The 20,986-nt window shown below is 48.7% G+C and overlaps 1 protein-coding gene across 1 annotated transcript; it reads right to left on the bottom strand.

Moving 5' to 3' along the window:
- Nucleotides 1–1,536: 1,536 nt before the first annotated feature.
- LOC125525980 (uncharacterized) lies at nucleotides 1,537–2,159 on the bottom strand. Its single transcript, XM_048690988.2, has one exon. It carries the CDS (start codon nucleotides 1,977–1,979, stop codon nucleotides 1,704–1,706), a length of 276 nt encoding a protein of 91 aa, XP_048546945.1. The 5' UTR covers nucleotides 1,980–2,159; the 3' UTR covers nucleotides 1,537–1,703.
- Between the last annotated feature and the right edge of the window lie 18,827 nt (nucleotides 2,160–20,986).

The following is a 20,986-nucleotide window of genomic DNA, read 5'->3' as shown; positions in this document are numbered from 1 at the left end:
CATAGCTGGGTGGCTGGGGAGATTTCTCTCCTATAGAGGCAAATTGATTCTGCTTACTACTTGCATTGCTAGTATCCCTACCTATCTGATGTCTATTGTTAAATTCCCTAAATGGGCCATTGACATGATTACTTCTCATATGTCCCATTTTTTCCTGGGGGAATGTGGGAGATACTCATAAATATCATCTTGCTAGCTGGGGACTGATTTCCAGGAGGAAGGAGTATGGTGGTTTGGGGGTGCCCAATCTTAGGGATTTTAATATGGCCCTCTTGGCTTCCTGGGGAAAAAGATTTTTTGATAATAGAGCTAGTGACTGGAAAAAGATTTTGGCTTACAAATACAATATTGATAACCCAAACCTTTTTAGTACTAGAACTACCATGGGATCCCCATTCATGAAAAGCCTAGCCTGGGCTTTGGCTGCAGCTAAGAACTTTTATAGGTGGATCCCTGGAGATGGTAAAACTATTGCCTTTTGGCATGACACATGGCTCGGGGATTGTTCCCTGAAAACTGCCTTTTGGGACTTGTTTGAAATCTGTCAACAACAAGAAGCTACTCTGGCTCAAGTATGGGTTGGGGGTGAACTCCAACTAACCTTTAGCAGATGTGTGAATGAAAAAACTCTATCCAGATGGAGTGATCTCATTAATCTAATGAAACAAGTTGTTCTATCTGATTCACCAGATCAGCCTGTGTGGCGGCTGGAACCATCTGGTAGTTATTCGGTCAAGTCTTTTTACAAACTAATTAACTTTGGAGGGATCACTTCTGAGATCAGAGACGATATATGGAAAATTAAAGTCCCCCCTAATCTTCATGTCTTTCTTTGGTTGATTTATTACAATAAGAGCCTGACCAGAGACAACTTAGCCAAACGTAGACATGTAGAGGATAAGACTTGTGTCTTTTGTGAGGAATTAGAAACTATCCAACATCTGTTTTTTGAATGCATTGTTGCCAGACAGGTTTGGGAACTATTAGCTGATTGCTTTAAGATTAATGTACCTGATTCTTTTACTGTGTTATCCTCCTTCTGGAGGAAAAGAAAACAATGTGAAGCTCTGAATATATCCACTACTGCTACCTTGTGGAGCTTATGGCGTTTGCGAAATGACTTTGTTTTTCAGGGGCGAAGATGGCGAAATATACGCTGTGTTTTGAATCTGTTGGGGGCAACGATCAGGCAGTGGAAGATCTTGTGCTTAGAAAATCAGGATGTGCTTCTCCTCCGCTGTTTAAAGCTGTTGGACTACCGAAGAGGGGAATTGCTTAGGATCACCTGGCGCTGATTGAAAAATAAGAGAGCACCCTGGACCCTTAGCTGGGGCATGTATGGCTAGTTGTCTACGACTAGTGTATATGTTTTTACTGGCTTTGCGTCCATTCATGAGACTTGTGTGCTGGTAAAAGCACCAACTGTAATAGGGTTAGTTGTTTGAACCCTGCTCATGTTTCAGTATGTGACAACTACTCTTTGGCTGTTGCCGAGCGCTGCTTAACAGTCTGTTTGTGTTGGTTTGCCTTGGCTTTAATAAAAAGTTGGGGCGGGGGGAAACCCCTTTCATTTCAAAAAAAAAAATCAGAAAATAAAACAACTTGGTTACAATTTACTCTGTGGACAACCTGTGTCTTGCTTCAGTTAGAAGCACATGTTAGCAACGAATGAACAGTCACACCCGCCGGTTGATATTCACTGATTAATGACACACAATGGTCTCAAAGCAGTCGATCCCATCAAACTCCGGCACGAACCGCGGCAGCGGTGACTGCGATTTCCCCTTGCCCGGCTGCTGCTCTTCCTCCACCAGCAGACCGCCCTGCTTCCCCTGTTTCCCAGCTGATCCAGTCTGCTCGTCCTCCTGTAGCTTCGACCCCCGCCAGCAGAGCCGAGCCCTGCTGCCGCTGCTGCCCGCGCCGGGGGCGATGTCTACCGACGACATGCTCGGCATGGAGATGGCCAGCACCTTGTCCATAATCGATCAGAGACGGGGATAATACCTCTAGCAGCTCCGGCGGCCCACGCTTTCTTGCACGCACGCTCTCCGACTTTTCTTCAATCGATCGATGGCTCTGCTTGGTTCCGTCTTGCTCGGCTTGGTAACGATATAGAGGCCACGCGATCCAACTTATATACTGTGGGGCATGGACATGGAGGAAGCTTTGGATATGGCGTGGTGGAAGTGGCAACCGGCTCGCAGATTTGTGGCCTCGCTCTATTTTCCGTTTCTCGGGTGCTGCCTTCTCTGCCTTGTGTTCCCACATGACCATGGCATGACGTGTCCGCACTGTCCTTGTTTCAAACAAAAACCATCGTCCATCACACACAACTCATTCTTTTTACATCATTTTCACTTCAAACTTTTTTCATGTCTAAAACCGGAGCCCGAAAGCACAGTTGCTGTTTTTCATGTTTAAAACTGAAGCCCGAAAACACGATTTTAAACATGGAAAAAGTTTAAAGTGAAAATGATTTAAAAAAAATGAAGTTGTGTGTGGTGAGCGGTGGTTTTATTCGAAATGATGATATTTTGTGGGAGAGTATTCGGTTTATACACAAAGTGTATCAAGTTTTTGCTATAATGCTCACAAATATTTACCACGCTCTACAATGGTCCACTGAAGACAACATGCCAAGATTCATCACTTTCCGAGCTCGTTTGCATGCTACGTAGAACCGAAGCTTTTTTTATCCTTTTTAAAAACCAAAAAATCAGTTAATGTTTTAATAATAGCAAACCAACTCAAAAAGTTCTAAAATTTGAGCATGAGGTTTCAAATGATTTGTAGTTTTTTTTATGAAAAGGAGGTTATCTCCCGGCCTCTGTATCAGAATGATGCATGCGGCCATAAATGATTTGTAGTAAACATGGAAAAAGTTTCATGTGGAAATGATGTGGAAAAACTGAGTGGTGTGTGGGCGTTGGCGGAGTTATATAGGTGTCGAAAGACATTGAAAACCCATTGCTCCGCCCATGCAGGGGGCATCTCTGTTTGCCCCAAAAGGATCTAAAAAACAATTGCATTTTCTCCCAAATCAAAATCGTGTGGTACCCCTCCTGTCTAGCGCGCCGCCATGCCCCCAAACCCATCCATGCCGGCACGGACCTCCTCCTACCGCCATCGCACACGCGCGCACACGTTCAGTGCGCCCGCGAACGCCAGCACACGTGACAGCCTCGCAGGCTAGCACCCACACGGCGGTCAGTGCACCCGCAGAAGCTAATACGCGCGACAGCCAGCCGGCCAGGTCAGCCATGTCATGCACGAGGTCAACTTGTCGCCCGATGGAACTCCTCCATCGACGCCATTGTCGCTGCGGGCTCCGGCGATCCCTCCTTCCCAACACTATTCGCCGCCTCCGTCCATTGTAGCCATCGCGAGGTGCTAGCTCCTTCGCTAGTTGCCCCTGACCATGGTCGAGATCTTGGCTTTCTCGATCCTGAGCTCGTCGCCGGCGGACATCGTGGTTGCCGGCTACACCATGCGCATTTCCTGGAGACCATATATAGAGAGAGAGGGAGCAAGGGAGAGAGAGTGAGAGGAGATGCCTGCAGGGTGTAGAACGCACGGAGGTTAGGCGATGGAGACCATGACAAGGAGCACACCGAGCCTGGGCTAGCTGCGGCAGGAGCTGACAGCACATGGAAGCGGCGATGGTGACCTCGATCAGGGTTTAGGCTGAGGCAATTCCTTGAGTAGACGATCGTGGAGGCGAGGGAAAATAAATCACCACTCTAGTCTAATTTTGGGAGGGGCCGTGGAGAATGTAAACTTCTTTTTTTGGTGGAAGGACGTGAAGCTTTCAAGTACAACTGCGATTGGATTTTTTATTACTTTTTTTGGGTTCAAGGACGTGATGATATTAGGTACAATTGAGATTGTTTTTTCTTTCTAGTCTTTACAACCGAGACAGGATGTGAAGCTTTTAGGTAAAATTGAGATCGGATTTTTTTAGTTTTAAACTATTGAGAGAAATGCATTTTTTCTGATTGAGGATTTTAAGATTAGATCTAAACCGTAATAATTTGGGCCCATCAAATGAACTGCTCGTAAAAACTAATTAACGTGCTAATTAAAGGTAACTATAGCTATAACTCTATTTAGTGGATGACTTAGAATTTGTCGACCGTTGCAGCTCCTATGATGTCCTCTTGCCCTTTTATGTCCGAGTGTTGATCCATCAGCCGAGTGACATGTGATCGTCCGAGTGCCATTGAGTTGTCCGAGTGAAGTCCCTCGTGTGTACATCCGAATGTTGGCATGGTCCAGGGACCTACCTATGTTGGTGATAGGCCCCATGTGGGTCCTAAATGATGGGCTCTTGACCCTACCTGGAATAAGTGACTGTTAGAAATATGCCCTAGAGGCAATAATAAAGTGATGATTATTATTATTATATTTTCTTAATTGTGATAAAGGTTTATTATTCATGCTATAATTGTATTGACCAGAAATTTAAATACATGTGTGGATACATAAACAAATACCGTGTCCCTAATAAGCCTCTATTGGACTAGGTCGTTGATCAAGAGATGGTTAAGATTTCCAAACCATAGACATGTGTTGTCACTTGATAACGGGATCACATCATTAGGAAAATGATGTGATGGACAAGACACATCCATTAGCTTAGCATATGATTGTTCAGTTTATTGCTACTGCTTTCTTCATGTCGAATACATATTCCATCGACCATGAGATCATGCAACTCCCGGATACCGAAGAAATTCCTTGTGTTCTATCAAACATCACAACGTAACTGGGTGATCATAAAGATGCTTTACAGGTATCTCCGAAGGTGTATGACAGGTTGGCATGGTTCGAGATTGGGATTTGTCACTCGTTGTATCGGAGAGGTATCTTTGGGCCCTCTCGGTAATACACATCACAAGAAGCTTGCAAACAAAGTGACTAAGGAGTAAGTTACAAGATGATGTATTAGGGAACGAGTAAAGAGGTTTGCCGGTAACGTGATTGAACTAGGTATGGAGATGCCGACGATCGAATCTCGGGCAAGTAACATACCGACATCGTAGTTGTGGTGCTGCAAGCGGCATGGCTAAATGTTGCAAACCGCGACAAAAATGTTGCAACGATACTGCAAGCAACGGCAACATATGTTACAACCGTTCTGATAAAATTGCTACAACCGTCAAAGGAGGATGTTGCAACCGGTGAGATGACATGCTATGATCGACGAGGGACGACATGCTACAACCAGCTAGGAGGATGTTGCGACCGGCAGAAAAAAATGTTACAAACGATGGGATAAAATGCTGCAAGATCGACTGAGACTTCGTTAAATCTCTGTCGACTTATTTTTAGCAAGCCCGTAAGGAAAAAGCACATATACACATACAAGTATGGAAATATAAGAAGGATACAGGCAGCGACACCATCGCACCCAAACCACAAATAAGCCCCTCACAAAATTGAAATCACAGAAAAGGCCAGGAATGTCTTCTTCTTCCTCACGGACATGGAGCGCCCAAATCCTCTGCTGTTTCCGAAGAAGGTGAGCATCGTCAGCCCAGACGAACCATGGAGTTGAAGAAACCCCTTACCAAGAGGCATTTTTTTTGAATTTTCACCGGGGAGGGAGAGAACTCCCACACCTAAATTGTATACATTTGCCTATAAGACTTCGCAGCCTTTTGCCGGATGGGTTCAAGTGAACCAGAATTACAGGGGGCACAGGAGGAGAAGAGATAAAGCAAAAACAACACACACCACAACATATAAACAGGGGAAAACAAAGAGGGAAGACACGCCCGGACACAACACAAATGAAAGGATCGATATGGTTGACTAGAGGGGGGGGGGTGAATAGGAAACTAACAATTTTAGCTTTTCTTTAACAATTTAAACTTTGCATCAAAGTAGGTTGTCTAGATATGCAACTAGGTGAGCAACCTATATGATGCAACAAGGAGAGGAACACAAGCAAGCAAGAGATAAGAAACAAATAAGCTTGCTCAAATAAAGGCACGAGATAACCAAGAGTGGAGACGGTGGAGACGATGATGTATTGCCGAAGTTCCTTCCCTTTGAGAGGAAGTACATCTCCGTTGGAGCGGTGTGGAGGCACAATGCTCCCCAAGAAGCCACTAGGGCCACCGTATTCTCCTCACGCCCTCACACAATGCGAGATGTCGTGATTCCACTATTGGTGCCCTTGAAGGCGGCGACCGAACCTTTACAAACAAGGTTGGGGCTCTCTCCACAACTTAATTGGAGGCTCAGAACAAAACCACGAAACTTCACCACAATGGAATATGGCTTCGAGGTGACCTCAACCGTCTAGGGTGCTCAAACACCCAAGAGTAACAAAATCCACACAAGAAAGTATGGGGGAAGCAAAAATCCTTTGGTGGAAGTGTAGATCTAGGTCTCCTCCTTCAATCCCTAGCAAATCAACAAGTTTGAGTGGCTAGAGAGAGAGATCAGGCAAGAGAGCTTGAGGTGCATTAATGGTGGAGTGGGAGAGGTCAAAGGTGAGAGTGGTAGGTGGGAGAAGCTCTCTTAAATACCAACCCTCTAAATCCAGCCGTTGCTGCGCTTTCAGCCCCGCAGCGGTACAACCGGTCCTTGTCCCGGTACAACCGGGACTCATGGTGTAGCTGCAGAACCCTACCAGGCGGTACAACCGGGCCACTAGGCGGTGGTACCGGTTTAAGAGAATGACCAGACCAACCGCCCAGCCACCGCACAACTACCGCCTCGAAACAAAGACGAGACCGGTACTTGAGCGGTGCAAGACCGGAACAACCGCATGGCCTTGAGCTCTTGGGCGGCGAAGTTCTGAGCGGAAGAACCGCTCAGACCACCGGTGGTACCGGTCAACGAGGATCGACCGGATCAACCGGGCCACCACCGCACAACTACCGCCTCAGAATAGAGACGAGACTGGTACTTGAGCAGTGCATGGCCGGAACCACCGTCCTAGCCTTTGTTGAGCAAGGTGGCGGTACCACCGCCCGGAGGCAGCAGTACAACCGCTCGGTCAAAGTAGGAGAGAGTCAAGGTCCAGCGGTACAACCGCTCCAGGGAGTGGTACAACCGCTGGGAAGAGCAGAAACACGAAGGAAAGACAGGGGGATCTCTCTCTCACAATTGAGGAAGACAAAGGAGGGGTGAGGAAAGTGTACGTGAACTGATTCCCCCAGAGCTTCCTAATGAGGATTCCCTCTTGATAGTACGGGAACTCTACGACCAAAGAAAATAAAAGCGTAGAGGACACGTCTTTGATCTTTTCCTACGAGCACTACCAGGAAAAGGCCTACTAATGGCGCACCTAATTTGGCCATTAATGGCGCATTAGTGGTGCGCCATTAGTAGCACGCCATTAGTATATTTTACTAATGGTGCACCACTGGTGCGCCATTAGTATCTGGTATACTAATGGCGCACCCCAGATGCGTCATTAGTATATACAATAGTGCATCATTAGTATGCCTCCCAGGGGGCCATGTATACCCAGGTGCTTTGGCATACTAATGGCGCACGACAGCAAGATGCGCCATTAGTAACTTCGGCATACTAATGGCGCACTGTTTAATGATGCGCCATTAGTATCCTTTGGCACACTAATGGCGCACTATGATGTGATGCGCCATTAGTATGAATATTAGGTTTTTTTATTTTCTAATTTTCTGTTTTTTGCACAGGTTACAAAATGTATAATTGGACAAAATATAGACAGCACACATCAACAACAAATTCATCGAATACAATAGAAGATTAGTCTCTGAATACAATTCATCATTTTAGTCTCCGAATACAAGTCATCATATTAGTCTCCGAATTGAAAAGACCAAACAAAGATAGAACATTATATTACAAGTCTCGAGACCGCGAGTTTGTCTTCACATTACAAGTCGATATCGATCATCTAAACTACCATCACATAGAAGAGAGGTTCGGTCATCACGATGAGCATCATCACGATGAAACTCGTCTTCATCCGGTTCCTCCAACGCTCCCTCCCCTCTCCCGCTAGATAGCGGACGTATCTAGATTTGGCCTCGGCCCTAGTGGCGTACCCTTTGTAACTGTTACCGCTGAATCGGTGAACCTGTCTCCGACACTCCTCCCAGTCGTCGTAGACTCCGGGAACCTTACCCTTGTACACGACATACCACGGCATCGCTATGCAGTAGCCAAACGAAACGTTAGTACCAATTCACAGACAATACATAAGCAATATATAAGTATGCAACAGAACGATCGGAAGAGAAAAGCAAGACATTAATAGCATCGATTACATCATAAGTTGAACGACTCTCGAAACCAAAGAGACATACTACAAGTTCATTAAAGTTTAATTACAACATGAGCCAATCGATGTTTCAGAACTAGACACAGCATCACTGCTTTCAACTCGACTCAAGGGACCGGAGTGTGGATGAAGCCGCCGTCTATCGTGGGAGTCATGAAAGAACGGGCGTTGTCAGCCAGCATTTGTAGGATTGTGTCGATGTCACTGTTGGACGGTTGATTTCTGAGGTAGAACTGCCCGCGGTACGAAGGACATCTTGATGGATGATTTCCGCAAACTCTGACTGGATGCGAAAGAATTCTTGTCTGATGTCCGCGTCCTGGATTGCCAACACGCTCGCAGCCCAATCTTTGAGTCTACTCGGTAGCAGAAGTTGATGATGGTCCCGTACGATCGCCCGCATGTGATGGATGGCGTAGTAGGCACCCTTCTGACCGCCAGGCGGCTGCTTGACGCAGCAGAACGTCGTATTGTGGGAGAACACGTGCTTGCCGTACTTACGAATAGGCCTTGTGAAGGTGCCTCCAGATTTGACGTAGCCGGGGAGAACATCATCAAGAACCTTCTTGACATTTGTGTAGTCTACGTTCGACTGACGGTCCGGGTCGAAATACGTGGCCATGGAATATTTGGGGATTAGGAGGATGAGCGTGCAACGTGTGTCACTGCAGAAAACACGGAATGTTAAAAGAAAAACGATCAAAATCTAAGAATTCATATGTTACGGGGCGGTTGAGGGGAGGACTTACTCGGGAAAGTAAGGCACGAGGAAGTTATCCTTATCTTGGTTTGCCAGAATGACGCCTTCGAGGTAAGAACTCGCGACTTGCCGGTCCCCAGCGCTGCCCAAGATCTTGGCACGCATGTAGAAGGGGTCGACTATCACGATGTCCGGGGTCTTGTCGCGAATGATCCGCATCTCCATACTCAGCGAAAATAGCCGAACGAAGGTGTAGTGCAGCGGATGAAGGTTCAACATAGCGTGGATGTCATCAAACCGCAGGACGATCGTACCCCCGATGGAATTATCCACAAAGCCCTTGCCCTCTGGCACCTTGGCCGCGAAAACCGGGTATGCCACATCCTTCTCTCCGAGACGCCGCTTCTCCAAAGAAAGAACACTGTCATGCAGACTCCGCATAGCACCGTTTGCAGCATCGAGCATATTTCTCGGTAGCATCGGCCTACCCACCACATGCACCCTCCTCGAGATATCCTCAGGTGAAGGTGGCCCGTCCTGAGCACGGATCGTACTCGGTGCCGGCTGGCCCGCACCCTTGTTAGTCTTTCTTTTGCGTGCCTTCTTCTTCTCCTGTAATGGGACCGAGTTCTGCTCACAGACCGCCTTCTTGAGTGTGTTGGGGCTGATCATATTTCGCACCTCGCCTATCTGAGGCTCGGTGAAGTCGGCAGCTGGAGGCGTCTCCTGAGAGCTGAACTGCAGACGACGCCTGTTGCAACTTGGCTTCTCCGCGGTACCAGCTAGATCGCGCACGTCTTTTGCTGGGTTGGGTTCTTGAGAAGGAGGCCCCATGAAGTCGCCACTGTACCCATGATCGGCAAAGTACTGATCGACGTTGGCAAATGTATCGTCGTCGTCGTCGTTCTGATCCTGTGCCATATGCATGTTTGGATCCAGTGGCATAGGGATGTCCGGCACCGTTGCGGCGGTCTTGCCATGGGGCCGACTTGGCGCCGGCACGACTGGCGGCGTTGTCTTTGGGGTGGTGTCCCCCGCCCCCAAACGAATCTGGCTCTTCGGCCAAAGCAGGGGCCAGCTCAGGCAGGCGCTGAGGCTCATCACGTCATCATCGTCGGCCCCGACGGGTCGAATCGGAGGTAACAACTCGTCGCAGCCTGGCAGCACCCGAACCAGTTGAACCCTAAACAAGTTGGGTTGGCATCTGGGTACCGTGGAACAAGGGGTTGCCCGGTTGAACGATTTTTCCCTTGGCGACATCGACCAACTCGTTGTTCACGAAGTGCAGGAGAGTGCACGGAACGTCGGCGGTGCCCTGCGAAAACATGTAGGGCGTCAGGGATGCCCAGTCAAAGGCAAGGAGATGAAGTCCTCGGCCGAGAGAGGCTTAATTAGTTACCGTGATGATGGCGTCGAGCTCGGCTAATGTCGAGGCACCGCCAACGGCGGGCGTGCAGTTGACAGAGGGGCCGCTTGCTGCAGAGGTGCCGGCCGACGTACACCCGGGTGCATTAAGCTCCCGTGCCGGCGTCGGAGACACCAATGCCGCCTTCGCCGGAGACACCAATGGCCCCGCCATCGCGTTCTGCGAGTTGCTGGCCGTGAAGCTAGGAATCGGGGGCGGCCCCTGTTGGCCGCCCGCAATCCACGCACTAATCCCCTGGATCAAGGTAGGCACAATGGCGGTGATCGTCGCTCTGAGTTGTTGTTGCACTTGCTCTTGGACAATCTCCGGAATCCGCGCCACCTGTGCCCTGAGTTCTTGAACCTCGCGCGCCTGGCTTTCCGAGCTGGTCTTTTTCTCCTTTCGCCCACCAGTGTTATAGTATGACGACCATTTTGTCGACAAGCCTTTGCCGGCCACACGACCAGCTGACGTCGGCTTACTGAGCTTATCCTTGTTCTTCATTACATTCAACGCCCTATTTAGAGTGGTGTCCCAAGGGTTGCTCTTAGTCGACCCCGCGCTACTGCTTTCAGTTGCCTGCGGAAGGAATGTGAACCATTTAGAAATTTGGCTTCATTAATTAGAATGCAACCATATGGAGCTAATTACGCGGGGGTGTATTCCTTACCAGAACAAGCTCAAGCACCCTGGTCTTCGGATCCGTGGTAAGCTCCTTTGTTTTCGGGTCCTTCTTGTACCGGGCCCTGACAAAGTTCCTAGTCTGCTTGTCACCGTATTTATCGAAGAGGGGCGGTAGGCCTTGCTCGGCACGGTCCGCCTCCTCCTTGTCCCATATAGGCTCCGCCACTCTGTAACCGCCGGGACCGAGTGTGTGTTCCCCTAAGTTCAGCTCCCGCATTTCTTTCCCCCACTTACTTGATTCGGAGCTTGCGGTGCTCGAGCAATTGATCTTGAAGTCGTTGTAGTCATCTTCGGTGATCGAAGGATTTTTCTCCTTGATCTTCTCATAACTCTCACCTTTCTCGATCATTCTCTTCACATTGCTTTTCCAAGTAGACAGGGCCGTGCTCATCTTCGTGAGGGCAGCATTGTTCACTTTATTCCCTTTGAGGCTTGTGTTTTCAAATTCAGCGGGGAACTTGTATCGTTCGTGCAGCTTCGTGAAGAGGAGGCTGCGCAAATTCCCTCGGTCAGGATGGCTGAGGTTCTCGGTGTTGATCGAGATGGTGCTCCGGAGAATGCACCCGAGCTGAAGCGAGTACCCCTTGACTATTCGTTCGGGCGCCGTTGGATTCCTGTTGGAGTCTACTTCAGTAACTTCCTCCTTGAGGGTGCGGAGCACGGTCGGGCGCCGGTCCTTCCGTTGCCTCTTCGGTTGGCTGCCATCTGTGCGTGCGGCGCCATCATCAGTGGTGGCATCCTCGGCGGCACCATCAGTGGTGGCATCAGTGGGGTCATCCTCGGCGGTACCATCAGTGGTCTCAGGATCGGTAGGGAAGGCGGCGTCCTCATACAAGTGAGGTTGTTCCTCCATCTCCTGGGACAGCTCCCAGAATTTCTTGCCGCCCGAACCCCCGGCCTCATCGTTGTTGGCCATGTTTCTCTATAAATAGGAACAAAGTTTGGTCAAAAAGTTGGTTATTGTCAAGGAACAAGATCATGGTCTCATCATTTAGGGTTTGTCGACACCGAGGCATCCTAAAAGCTAAGCTTTTATCATTGAGGGTTTTTCGACGCCGAGGCACCCTAAAAGCCTAAGCTTTCATCATTTCGGTTTTTATCGACACCGAGGCACCCTAAAAGCCATGCATTAGTCACAAGTACGCCGGGGCACTTGATCCTACTTAATTAACTACTAAGATACCCCGGCCCATGCATTAGTCACAAGTACCCCATATGTCCTATTTTTAGCAAAGTCATGCTAAAATTCACGGAAAATTTCAGCATGACCTTTGCTGAAAATAGGACATATGGAGTACCCGAATTTGCCGGAACGGAAGTTAATCGACATTTCAGCAAACTCAAGGGCCTCTCGGGTGGACAAGGCAAAAAAGGACACGATGGTCGGAGACATGACCTTTGCCTAACAGTTCTGAACTCCTGCCAAAACTGAACACAACATATATATACCAAGCATCTTGCCAGCTAGTAGACCAGCTAGTAGACCATCATTTGTCAGGCCAAATTGAGGCCAAACAGAAAACCAATGTGGGCATGGCACAAAGTCCATGACCCAGAACAGGAGACATACCAAGCACTAAATGAGGACAGAAACAGACATTCTCTCCAGCGTAGCTCAGCTCCCAGATCTCCTCGATCCTTCCGTAGTATCTGTCCTTGTCGTTACCGGTGTAGGATTCCGTCGTTACCCCGGAGTTCTGATAACCATCGCTCTTCATGTCCTTGGCCTCGGTGTAGAATGTGTAGCCGTTGATATCGTACGCCTCATAGGTCATCAGGTTGTGCTCGGCGCCCTGTGACAAGGCGAATATGAGTTGTTCTTCCGCGGAAGAATCCTCATGTAAATGGTACGACATAAGCTTCTGCTTGAACCAACGCGTGAAACATGAGTTGTGCTCTTTGAGTATATCTCCGTCCGTCCTCTGTTGGCCTTGGTCATTGTACATCTTCTTAATAAAGGTTTTGTGCTGTACCACCCAAGGATCGACCACGTCTATGTGTTGTAGCGCGACTAGGTTTGCTCTTTCAAAGTCGGCGAGTCGACCCTCGAAGTCGACATGCATTTCGCGACAACCCTCACGGTGACCCCATCCAGCGAGCCTGCCGAGGTGCCTGTTGACGGGCAGACCAACGGGGTTCTCGATGCCTAGATAATTCGTGTAATAGGAGATGCACTCTTCGGTCAGAAAGCCCCTGGTTATGCTTCCCTCTGGACGTGACATGTTGCGAACGTATCCTTTGATGACACCATTCATCCTTTCGAACGGCATCATGCTGTGCAGGAACGTCGGCCAGAGTTGGATGATATCGTCCACGATATGGACCAGAAGATGCACCATAACGTCGAAGAATGCGGGCGGGAAGTACATCTCAAGCTCGCATAGTATCACCACGATCTCTTCCTGTAGCCTTCTGAGTTGCCTCACGCCAACAGACTTCCGAGAGATGGCGTCGAAAAAGTTGCATAGGCCAAATAGGGTTTCACGGACGTGCGCGTCCATGATCCCACGGATTGCAACTGGAAGTATCTGCGTCATCAGCACGTGACAGTCGTGAGACTTCATCCCGCTGAACTTCAGCTTCGCTGGGTCTAGGTATCTGCTTATCTTCCCCGCGTAACCGTAAGGAAGTTTTACTCCTATGAGGCAGGTGAAAAACTGCTCGATCTCCTCCTGACTTAGAGTGAAGCACGCGGGAGGGTAGTCATTTCCGGTCTTCTTGGCCTTCTTGCCTTTACGACGACTTTTCGTGTCCTGCTTCGCCTCATCATCATCATCATCATCATGATCATCATATATAGCGTGAAGCTCCTACCTGATGCCCATTGATTTCAAGTCTGCCCTTGCTTTCGGCCCATCTTTGGTCCTCTCTGGCATGTTGAGCAGGGTACCAAGCAGACTCTCGCACACGTTCTTCGTGATATGCATGACATCAAGGCTGTGAGGCACACGGTGGATCTTCCAGTACGGCAAGTCCCAGAAAACAGACCTCGTTTTCCATACCTTCAGCAGCGGCTCTGGTGCCTTTCGCTTCTTTCCCGGCTCTGGCGCCTTTTGCTTCTTTCCCGGCAGTGGGCAGTCTTTCCAATTTTTCAACAGCTCGTCTATTTCCTCGCCGCTCCTCGTACGCGGGCGTCCTCGGGGTTCGGTTTCACCATCGAACAGATCCTCGCGTTTTCTCCACGGGTCATCGTCGCGAAGCCACCTTCGATGTCCCATGAACACGGTTTTCGAAGACCCGGGATCTCTATCTAGCTGGCGATATGTTGTGTCATCCATGCACCTGACGCATCCAGAAAATCCGTGGACCACCTGCCCTGCGACATATCCGTAACCGAGATAGTCGTGCACCGTCGTGAGCAGCGCGGCTCTCATAGGGAAATATTCTTTTTCTGCGGCGTCCCACGTATTGGTTGGCGTTTTCCACAGCGTGTCAAGCTCCTCTTTCAGCAGCCCCAGATACAGATTGATGTCGTTCCCTGGTTGTTTCGGTCCTTCAATTAGCATACTCATGTGAATGTACTTCCTCTTCATGCACAACCAGGGGGGAAGGTTGTACATCCACACAAACACAGGCCAGGTGCTATGTGTGCTTCTCTGGCTGCCAAACGGATTGACTCCATCGGTGCTCGCGCCCAGCACGATGTTCCTTGGATCGTTCCCAAATTCTGGGTCTTCGAAGTTCAACGCTTGCCACTGGCTCGCATCCTTAGGGTGACTCAGCATCTTGTCTTTTTTATCTATCTCCGGATCATTTGCGTCATCTTCTTGCTTCTTCTCCTCCCTATCCGCGTGCCAACACAGGAGCTTTGCTACCTTAGGGTCCGCGAAATACCGCTGCAGACGAGGAGTGATCGGAAAGTACCACACCACTTTTCGAGGAGCTTTCTTCCTCTTCTTGTATCGAGTGACGCCGCACACCGGACATATGGTAGACTCCGCGTGCTCATCCCGATAAATGATGCAATTGTTCATGCACACATGGTATTTCACGTGCGGTAAATCCAGAGGACACACGATTTTCTTCGCCTCCTCCAAACTGGTCGGGCACTTGTTCCCCTCGGGAAGACGTTCGTGCCAGAATGACATGTTCTCATCGAAGCATGCGTCGGTCATTTTGTGTTTTACCTTCATCTCCAGAGCCATGAGCGTTACTTTCAGGCGGGTATCCTCGGGCCTGCATCCTTCATACAATGGAGTAACCGCGTCTAACTCAAGTTGATCCATCTTGGCTTTCTCTCGGGCGGCAGCTCTTACGTTATCCGTCTGCTTGAGAAGCAGCTCTTGAATATGAGGGTCCTGCACCCAGCCCATCGATGGTCCAGCGTCGTCTGCTCCGCCGGCATCATCATCTTCATGATCATGCCCGTCGTCTGCTCCGGCATCTTCCTCATCATCATGTCCTGCATCTTCTACATGATGACTGTGTACAGCATCACCGTCGTGATCATCTCCTGGGGATTCTTCGTCTTCTCGCCCGCCCGAGCCGCGGTGGTTGTCTTGCTGCCCTTCCTCATTTCTTGCCCGGCCCCCATGGACGACTTCGTAGTCATCTTCATCACCTTGCCACTGATAGCCATCCATGAAACCACGCAAGAGCAGGTGGTCCCGCACCTGCCCGGATTCCGGGTCCGCAATAAGGCTCTTCAGCTTGCATCTTCGACACGGACATCTTATATCAGTCTCGTTCTTTTGAAGCATCTCGGCCTTCGCGGACCTCAAAAACCTATTCACGATGCCTTCGGTCATCATGCGGACCATGGTCGCCTGCGGGGTAGAGCAAAACGATATTTTAGAGCCAAGAAAAGATTTGGCATGACTTTCCCTAAAAATAGGACCAAAAAGAATGCTTAATGCCAAAATTCTCGCCGAAACGGAAATGAATCAACATTCCGGCAAAATATTGGCAACTATCGAATATCAAATACCGGTACAACTCCAAACACAAACACATATGCAACACCACAAACATATGCAACACCACGAACATACATAGATCTAGCTAGGCCATAAAAAGTGCATGTGCACATTGTTGTAGGGAGAACAACATAAATATAGCTTCCCCCCTTACTTACCTATCAAAACAAGGTAATTTAACCACTTAAATTGAATGAATCTATGGTAGAAATGAGGTGAAAAAGAGGAGGCACCCGAGACAAGGAGGAGGTGGAGAGAATGAAGTGGGGAGAAAGTGAGTGTGGGTAGGAGAGGCTGTCCAAAATATCTTGTTGCTGCCCACTTACTAATGGCGCACCAACTCTAAATGCGCCATTAGTAATCCAGGTTACTAATGGCGCACCTCCTGGTGGTGCGCCATTAGTAGTTTTGCAAAAAAAAAATACTAATGGCGCACTGTCCCACAGTGCGCCATTAGTAGTTTTGCAAAAAAGGGAATAAAAAATATAATAAAAAAACAACATTAGTGGCGCACTTTCCGGCAGGTGCGCCATTACTAGTTACAACTAGTAATGGCGCACTGTGTCTGGATGCGCGATTTAGTATGTTTGGACAGGTGCACTAGTTAAAAAGAATAAAAAATTTGATACTAATGGCGCACCCGGGGCCAGGTGCGCCATTAGTAGTTTCAACTCTAATGGCGTATCAGAAGGTGGTGCGCCATTAGTATATACTAATGGCGCACCGCTTGTCTGGTGCGCCATTAGTGTCAATCCCATCTATAGCCCTTTTTTCTAGTAGTGGAGAGGCAATAGCAATCCGATGTAAGCCTAAGCATCGAGAACCTGAAACATATAGCACACGATTAGACCACAAAGGGTTGTCATCATCATCCAAAACATAAAGTAGGGAAATGCCCTTTCAATCTCCCCCTTTTTGGTGGATGATGACAACAACACGATTTGCAAGAGACAAGTCAAAGAATTCTAGACGGAACTCCCCCTGAATGTGTGCCCCAATAGGAACTAGCTATTAGAAAGCATGGGCACACTTACAGGACTAGACTCCCCCTAGATTTTATAGACTCACCACCCTGAGCACAAAAAGGAGAGACAATATAATACTTAGAGTGCAATAAAAACGAAAAAGACCGATGAACGAAAAGGTAAGAGGAGTAACATTAGTCTCACACACGGCAAGGAACGAAACAAGTCCACGAACAAAGACCGACACTAAAACACAAGAAAAAAAGGGAAAAACCCATGCATGCAAATCCCCGAAACCTATAGAACCCTCTCCCCCTTTGGCATCAAAACACCAAAAAGGAAAAGAGCGAAGCTAGCGTCCCAAAGCTCACGCGTCCTCCTCTGACTCCTCGGTCGCATCTGGATCCTCATCATCAGAGTCGTCATCGTCGTCGTGATCGGATTCTTCCATGGCATTGTCAGCTGCTGCAAACGAGGAGGATGGCAGGGGAGGGGCTTCATCATCAGTCCAGGTGCTATGGGTGGAAATCCAACGCTCCTCTGGGGTGATGCTCTTCTCAGAGACACTCTGAACCGGCATGTTGAGGTGCTTCATCATTGCAATTTGGCGACGTCGTGCAAGCTTCTCATTGACATGTGCCTCATACATCTTCTTCTGGATGTCAGCCTGGAGACAAAATGTCTTCTTCACCTTGGCAGTGAGTTTGGCCACCCACGAAGGCTTGGCCCCTGGCTCCAGCTCAAAGTTCTCATCGTCAGAAGTAGCATAGACATCCTCAGGAGCATTTTCAGGGAAGCGAGGCTCGGCATGCTTCTTCTTCTTAAGGAGCTTGACTTCATGAACAGTGAGGTTGTATGGAGACGTGAGGAGCTCTCCAGGACGACGAACAGCCCACACAGAGTTCAGAAAGCACATGACAAACGGGGCATAGATTGGGTCTTTACGGTAGATGACCATGTTGTACATCTCATGCCACATCCAATTTGACACATCAAACGTTACTCCTGTCCCCACCATGGTCTTCATGGAAACCATCAACCAGATAACCATGAATCTCATCTTGATTGCCCACCTTGGGCAAGAGCACATTGTGGAACACTCGGTGCATGATGTCATAGACCTTCTCCAAATCCTTGGATTCTCCAATAATCCCACGGCCACGAATGTACAGAGGGGAAAGCTTCTCCTTAAGCATGGACTCGGGAAAGTCATGAGGACGAATGCCACCCCTTCCTTCCAGACCGGTATCCTCGTACCCAATAGCATTGCAGAATGCCCTCCAGGGAACGTGAAACAGTTCATCATGACACATGAAGGTGAGAGTGCGCGCATCATCTTCCCCAAAATGAACCGTGGCATAGAACTGATGGATGAGTTGAACATCAAAGTCACAGTTGACTGACATGAGCTTGATAAGATCAAACTCCTCGCAGAGAGCCAACGCCTCACCAAAATACTCAATGTTGTTCCTCCAATGGTCAAGATCAATTGTCCACTGCTTGGCATATCTGTTCTTGTTGTGCTCAAAGAGTTCATGAACAATACACACTTGCATCTCATTCTGGAACTAAACGGTGGTCCAGTGGGGAGCAATGGGAACCTCATACGGATTCTTTGATCGGTAGGCTTCCCAATACTTGGCTTTCCAACGATGCAACGGCATAACCACACGTTGCTTAGCAGCTGCAGACTTTTCACGACGAGTGGGCTTGGTGGGAATCACAACTTCTTCTTCATCATCAGACACAACCGGGCGCAGGGACCTTCGTGCCCTCTTCTTGGTCTTGCGAGGAGCAGAGCGAGAACTAGAGCCACCTGAACACACACACGAAAAGAACACACAAAAACCCAACACGAATGAGAGGATTGCACCCACCAGCAGAAAAGGAACAAGTTGCAACTACAGAGAAGATAGAACAGTGCTTTGTGGTTGATATACTCCAGTTGTACTGGATCTTCCGCCGGTAGTACCACTCCAGCGGTTGTACCGCCCGCAGGGGCGGTAGAACCGTTGACAGTGGCACCACTAGGAAAGATAGATCTAACTGAGGCATACGAATCACACAAGTAATATTCTGAATTCTAAGTGCTGCAAACAAGACAGGAGGCAACCAAAGATCTCTTCTACTCCATAGTTCAACCACTAATCGCAGAAAGTTAAGTAATGCCCTAGACAAGGAAGAACCCTAGAAAGAACTAGGAGCAAAGAACACGAGGCATTACCACCATCCATGGGAAGAGATCGGGAGGCCTCCACGAAGAGAATCCATGGAGAGCCAATGATCCGAAGCGCGAGACGCACTCCAGGGCAGGGGTAGAGATGGCCGACGGCTAGGGCAAAGAGAAGAGGAACGAGGATAAAGGGAAAAAGACAACCCTTCAGCCCCGTCGAGTATATATAGGCCCGTAGACACGCCCCGGTAGAACCGCTAAGGGGAGCGGTTGTACCGCTCGTCTGGTGCAGACCGGTGGTTGGAGGCGATACTTCCGGTGCCTGGGAGGCAGCGGTAGTACCGCTTGGCGACAACCGGTAGTACCGGACGTAGGTTACCGTGGGTTGGGCGGTGGAACCGCCCAAGCACCGATCCATTGGGACGGCACAACTCGGTTCCAGCGGCAGGACCGCCCATGATACCGGTTGTACCGCTCGACCACCTATACCCAAGCCAAGATCAAATGAGTGCAATCCGAAGGGAGGAAGAAAGAGCACAAAAGCAACACCCAAGGAGAACCCAACACAAAGAGCAAAGAAGGAACGAGAGAAAACAACACGAGGACAACAAGGCTAACTCCAACCTCTCGAAGAGAGGACGGCGGCCGAGGCCACCTATGTTTGAGTCAATTGGTATGGCACCGCGAAGAATTATCCTTGGGTCCATGACCAAAAATCGTCTTTGAAGCACAAGTACCATCAAACATGGCTAATGTGAAAGACTTGATCAATTTATGCATAATAGGGGGAGGGAGAGTTCATTGAGAGAACATCACTCCCCTATGTTCATGCCTACATCTAAACAAGACAACATGTTGAGTACGGTGGGGTGTGCAAGAGTTCAAGCAACATTGCTCGAATCAATGATATTTAGCTCATGCCTTAACTCGCGAAATCTTGCTTCATCCAAGGGCTTCGTGAAGATATCTGCAAGGTTATCATGAGTGTTGACATAGTTGAGCTCGATCCCTCCTCGCCTAATGTGATCCCGGATGAAGTGATACCGGATCTCAATATTCTTCGTCTTGAAGTGTTGCACCGGGTTGAGAGAGATCTTGATGGCACTTTCATTATCACACCAAAGGGGCACTTTGTCACAAATGACACCGTAATCCTTTAGAGTTTGCCTCATCCATAAGAGTTGTGCACAACAACTCCCGGCTGCAACATACTCCGCCTCGGTGGACGAGAGAGACACACAACTTTGCTTTTTGGAAGACCAACTTACCAAAGAGCAACCAAGGAATTGGCACCCTCCGGAAGTGTACTTCCTATCCACTTTGTCTCCCGCCCAATCGGAATCCGAGTACCCTACAAGCTTGAAGTTTGATCCCCTTGGATACCATAAGCCAAAGTTTGGGGTATGAGCCAAATATCGAAAGATTCGTTTGACCACCACATAGTGACTTTCCTTAGGTGCGGCTTGAAACCGTGCACAAATTCCCACACTCAACATGATATCCGGTCTAGATGCACAAAGGTAAAGCAAGGAACCAATCATGGAGCGATATACCTTTTGATCCACCACTTTACCATTGGGATCTAAGTCAAGTTGGCACTTGGTGGGCATTGGAGTGGAAGCCGGCTTGACGTCACTTAGTTTGAATCTCTTGAGCATGTCTTGAGTGTATTTGGATTGATTGATGAAGGTTCCTTCTCTTCTTTGCTTCACTTCGAACCCTAGAAAGAACTTCAACTCTCCCATGGAGGACATCTCGAACTTTGAGGTCATGAGAGCGGAAAATTCCTCATTGAAAGCTTTGTTAGGAGAACCAAAGATAATGTCATCAACATATAATTGGCACACAAACAACTCCCC

The sequence above is a fragment of the Triticum urartu genome, chromosome 7A, assembly GCF_056163025.1.
Source record: "Triticum urartu cultivar PI428250 chromosome 7A, HENAU_Tu73, whole genome shotgun sequence".
In the NCBI taxonomy this organism is placed as follows: Eukaryota; Viridiplantae; Streptophyta; class Magnoliopsida; order Poales; family Poaceae; genus Triticum; species Triticum urartu.
This window is presented reverse-complemented; position numbering and strand designations above follow the sequence as displayed.